Source organism: Ambystoma mexicanum, chromosome 3p (genome assembly GCF_040938575.1).
Source record: "Ambystoma mexicanum isolate Mex_15411 chromosome 3p, UKY_AmexF1_1, whole genome shotgun sequence".
NCBI classification, from domain to species: Eukaryota; Metazoa; Chordata; class Amphibia; order Caudata; family Ambystomatidae; genus Ambystoma; species Ambystoma mexicanum.
The window spans coordinates 250131242-250136368 of NC_090925.1; the positions used below are offsets into that span (position 1 = coordinate 250131242).

General features: G+C 55.7%; 1 protein-coding gene across 1 annotated transcript; it reads left to right on the forward strand.

Moving 5' to 3' along the window:
- Positions 1–337: 337 nt before the first annotated feature.
- LOC138580305 (nuclear apoptosis-inducing factor 1-like) lies at positions 338–2367 on the forward strand. The gene is made up of 2 exons (XM_069650726.1): positions 338–1167; positions 1482–2367. The coding sequence occupies exons 1-2, from the start codon at positions 747–749 to the stop codon at positions 2321–2323; spliced, it is 1263 nt and encodes a 420-aa protein (XP_069506827.1). The 5' UTR covers positions 338–746; the 3' UTR covers positions 2324–2367.
- The last annotated feature ends 2760 nt before the right edge of the window (positions 2368–5127 follow it).

A 5127-nucleotide genomic window follows, 5' to 3' on the forward strand; every position in this document is an offset into this window, starting at 1 on the left:
GTGGCTGATAAGTGTTATTGCTAAATACCTGCTCAAGTGTGTTGTTGGTCCTGCATTACTGTGAGCATTTCAGGTGTCGCGAGTTTCAATTAGGGACACTGTACATTGTGACACTTGTGTCATGTTGTGGGGATTACTTTGTTTACCTGCACATAGCATGACATGGCACGGTGTGTCGTGTGGCGGTGCTGGGGATGGGTTGGGTGACATGGCACTGTCCTCATGTTGCATTTTGCAAGTGGGTATTCATTTTAGCTGCTTGAATGTGTTTTTTCACAAAACTGCATTGGTGGTGTCTGTGTAGGTAGGGATGCACACATTGGGCCTCATTACGACCCTGGCGGTAATCCGCCGTCATTACCGCCATGGCGTAATGAACGTTAACGCCGTGGGACGATGGTGTAAAGTGCGCCACATTACGACCCATCGCGCACGAGCATTACGCCATGGCGGTAATGTAAACAGCGCCATGGCGGTAATGCCCCCAAAACGGCACCTACCGGCATCGTATGCGGCGCAAGGTGCACCACCGCCACCGCCGTACATAGCGGTGACCGTAGTTAGCGGTCACCGCAATTAGCGTTGACCGTAGATAAGCGGAACCGGAAGTAGCGTCACCGCGGCGGAACGGGAAAGAGCACGGCGGCCATCTTTAAAAACACAATCCATTGCCATCCTCCGAAACCACTGGACATCCGAGCCTGAGACCCCGCCAATACCGGCTTCAACCTTCTACCTGCAGGAAGATGCCGAAAGTTTTGAAAAAAGCCTGTGACCGCCAGCGGCAAGACCGCTTCTCCAGAGAGGAGCTCACCATTCTAGCGGAGACCCTACAGGAGAACGCTGCAGTGGTATTCTCCAACCAACTGACAAGACCGGCCATAACCAAGAAGAAGGCCATATGGGCACTGGTAGCTCAGCGGGTCAGTGCCGTGGGAACGACACCCCGCAATGTCAAACAGTGCCGCAAGCGGTGGGACGATCTCCGGCTCAGAGTCAGGAGCATACTATCAGCCAACATGAACCTGGCAATGGCAACTGGGGGAGGATCGGAGTCCCCTATAAAATTGCAGCCATGGGAGGAAATCTGTGCCTCCACAATCGGAATGCAGAGCATTGAAGGAGTAGGAGGAATGGAGAGAGGAGCCCCGACATCGGGCGATGCAGGTAGGTGGCTCAAATCAAGGCATGCAAAGTCCATTCATGTGAAGTACAATGTTGGCCCATAGTGTGAATGCAACACATCAGCAGGAGACTGCCCACAGATACATCCGATCTGCACCCTGTACACATGCAGCATGCACACCCTAACTGCAGGCACCCACATACCTCCATGCTACTTCCACACAAAAGGGAGTCAACTTTTTTCCCCTGCATGAAATGTGCCACATGTACTAACTGATGAGATGCCAGTCGCAACAATGCCCGGCCAATGTCCGCAGACCCATCAATAACACTCTCCCTCCTCTGTCCCACCACAGGCTCAAATTCCGACCTTGAGGAAGAGGACACCACAGCCTCCACACCCACCAAGAGGGCCAGGCCAACTGTGCCAACGCCACAACCCTCCACCTCTGTCGTCCCGAGGAAAACACCACAGCAGGCAAAATCCATGCAAGGGAAACAGGACAGGGCACAGACAGCCACCCCAGCAGGCAGTACAGCAGCAGCAGCAGCAGCAGCAGACATCACACCAATCATGCCCACAGAAGCCACAGCCTCTGCTGCAAGCAGCACACTTGGGGAGACTGCTGCCATTGCTGCCTCCTCCGATAGTGAAGCAGGGACCTTTGAGGAGAGTGATGTCAGGAGCCCCACAGGCCACCCTCATTCCCCCTACCTGTCCCTAAGCAGCCCGCATGTGGATGCCACACAGGGTCAGCCAGAGGATGACGATTGGCCAGCCACTCCATCCCCGCTGCAGGGGCAGATCAGCCCAATGGGAATGCCACTGCCATTAGCCATGGCCCAGAATCCCAACCATTCTCTGGAGGCGATTGCCACCCGGCAGCAGCAACTTTCCTCGCTGCTCGAAGAACATGTTGCTGAATGTGGGGGGTCAAGTGCAGCAATGGATAAATGTGCTGAGACTGTGAAGGCAGCTATAGAGTCGTCCACAAAGGACATCTGCGCGGAACTAGCTGCTGTGCGGCACGCCATCACTGACCTTGTGCAGACAATACGGGCCATGCGTCCAAATGAGCAGGCAGGATCCTCCTCGGTTGCCAGCTCGACACCGAGCAGCCCCATCCGCCGATCGGGGAGGAACCTCCGCAGCACAGGCAGGGGTGCCCCGGGGGCCAGTGGAGGGGGCTGCCAATAGTGGCCGGACAGTGTAGGAATCCTACTACTGACACTGCTGCACAGACCAACTCACACCTTTGTTGGGATTCCAGGGGGGGGGGAGGGTGGAGGGGGGAGTGGGTGTGTTGGGGTGTGCAGGGGGGTGGCGGGGTGGTGTGTTGGGGAGTTAAGGGGGGAGTTTGGGGGGGGTGTGTGCAGGGGGGAGGTGGGAGGTGGGAGGGGGTGTGTTGGGGTGTGCAGGGGGGGTGGCGGGGTGGTGTGTTGGGGAGTTAAGGGGGGAGTTTGGGGGGGGGGGTGTGCAGGGGGGAGGTGGGAGGTGGGAGGGGGTGTGACACGACAGTACATAGTTCAAATACAGTTTATTCGTTTCACAAAAGGAAACGTGTGGACATTTTCATTGCGTATGTGTGCTTTATTGGTGTCCAGTCCTCAGTGTGCATGCCCCAGAGTCACACAGTGCCCCAAGTGCTGTCTCCATGCGATGAACACCAGCCGTGTGTGCTAGAAGCAGTGGTTGATGATACTTTGGCGCATGGCACGCCCCTCCTGTGCATCGCCTCCTCCATGTGGTGGCGCCCCTTCTGCACCCTCCTCATCCTCATCCTCATCGTCAGGTGGTTGCAGTTCTGCGTCAGGGGGCAGGGGCACATTCCGTCTGACGCACATATTGTGCAGCATGACACATGCCATGACGATCTTTGCCACCTTCTCATGGCCATACAGGAGTGCCCCACCAGACCTGCTGAGGCTTCGGAACCGTGCCTTCAGGAGGCCGAATGTCTGCTCTATGACCACACGAGTACGTGTATGTGCACGGTTGTAGTCCTCCTCGTGCTGGTTCTGCGGGTTCCGGACTGGCGTGAGGAGCCACCTCTTCAGGGGGTAGGCTGCATCACCTGTATGTAGGCGAGAATGTATGTGTCAGTCATGTTGTCTGTCCAGGAACATGATGTCCCACCATGGCTGGCATGGAACTGTTACCTTGGCTCACTTCTACATGCACTAATTGATTCACACTATGCAACCAGTATATGCCCATTGCTGCCATGGCCTGTTTAGCATGCCATCACCCTATGTATGCAGAGGGGTTTAGTGCATTGTGAGTGGCCTTCCTCTGTATCCGTTCTCTGTGTTACTCACAGCCAGGTGGAGTATGCATCATCCCCCCCCCCTTTCAGCCAGGTGGAGTATGCATCATCCCCCCCCCCCCTTTCAGCCAGGTGGAGTATGCATCATCCCCCCCCCCCTTTCAGCCAGGTGGAGTATGCATCATCCCCCCCCCCTTTCAGCCAGGTGGAGTATGCATCATCCCCCCCCCCCTTTCTGCCAGGTGGAGTATGCACTGGTACGTCATTCCCATGCCCACTTCCATGACATAGCACTCACCGAGTAGCCAGGATCTTGGGCCTGCATGTCGCTCCATGTAGCGTGGTATTGTGGAGTTCCTCAGGATCATGGAATCATGGGTTGATCCGGGGAATCGGGCACAACAATGTGTGATGATCTTGTTGGAGTCACAGACCATTTGCACGTTGATAGAGTGGAACTGTTTCCGGTTGCGGTACGGTACCTCCATGGCACGTGGAACCACCAATTCCACATGGGTGCAGTCGATGGCACCAATGCAACCGGGTATGCTGGCTAGTGCATGGAAACCCACTTTGGTGTTTGCAATCTCCTGGGCAGTCCGTGGTAATGAGATGTGGTCGTCTGTGTGCTTGAGGAGGGCATCAAGCACTTGGATGAGTGTTCGTGAGAATAATGGTTGTGAAATGCCATGCAGGTGCCCCACTGTGTGCTGGTAGGTGCCTGTGGCCAGGAAGTGGAGTACAGCCACTACCTTCAGTAGGGGGGGGATGGCGGTTGGACTTTCTATCATGCTGACGATGTCGTTGTGTGTCATGTCTACGATGGCGGTGATGGTGTCCCTGTCCAAACGGTACAGGGTGTGGATCTGCTCAGCAGTGAGGTTGTTTGGATTGGCTCTGATGCGTGGGATTGGGGGCTGCCTGCGTGGTGGCACTGGCTGTGCTGGTGGGGCTTGCTGGGCCTGCCTTGCCCTCCTTCTCCTCCTGCGTCTCCTCTGTGCTGCCTGTTGTTGTTGTTGTTGCTGTTGCTGTTGTAGTAGCACATGCATTGCTATCAGGTCCTCCAGCCCCAACATTGCTAGTCGTATTGGCATCATTGTGGAGTGTGACTGGGTGTGGGTAGGGGTGGGGTGTGCTCTTTTTATACTCCCCTGAGTCTGTATTGCCTTCACCTGTGCTGTTTCTGTGCACCTGTGGCAGCTGCATTCACTTGAATTGGCCCTTTACGGTTGGTTCGCGATGGCGTTATTTGCACCATGGCGGTAAGGTACTTAGCGGCCTCAATGATGGCGTTAGGTGCATGTCCGCTTGGGTCGGCATTTGCGTGCCTTTCCGCCATGGCGCTAAGTACGGTGTGGGCGGTCGCGTGCGCGCACCCTTAGCGCAGTTTGCGGCAGCGTTAACTACGATGCCGCTATTGGCATCGTAGTTAACGGTCACGGGTCATGATCGGACCTGGCGGAAAACGATGGCGGTAAGCATTTACCGCCATCGTTTTTCGCTTAGCGCCAGGGTCGTAATGAGGCCCATTGTAACACTTCCAGGTGAACGATCTCAGGCTGATATGGTTTTGACGGTTGATTCTCCAGACATTCAGGATCGGTGTCAGGTTGAGTCATCATTGATTGTCAGATGGTATGTGCCAGGGCAGTGTGCACTCCACAGGGGTGTGATTTCTAGGTGAAGTAATTAGCCACTAGCTGTGTACGGGCTGCCTCCCCCGTGCCCTTTCCCC

Bases quoted from the DNA above. Each gene is read 5' to 3' on its own strand.
- LOC138580305 (XM_069650726.1), top strand. From the start codon at position 747: ATGCCGAAAGTTTTGAAAAAAGCCTGTGACCGCCAGCGGCAAGACCGC. The intron at 1,168-1,481 runs GTAGGTGGCTCA...GTCCCACCACAG, and splicing joins CCCGACATCGGGCGATGCAG to GCTCAAATTCCGACCTTGAG.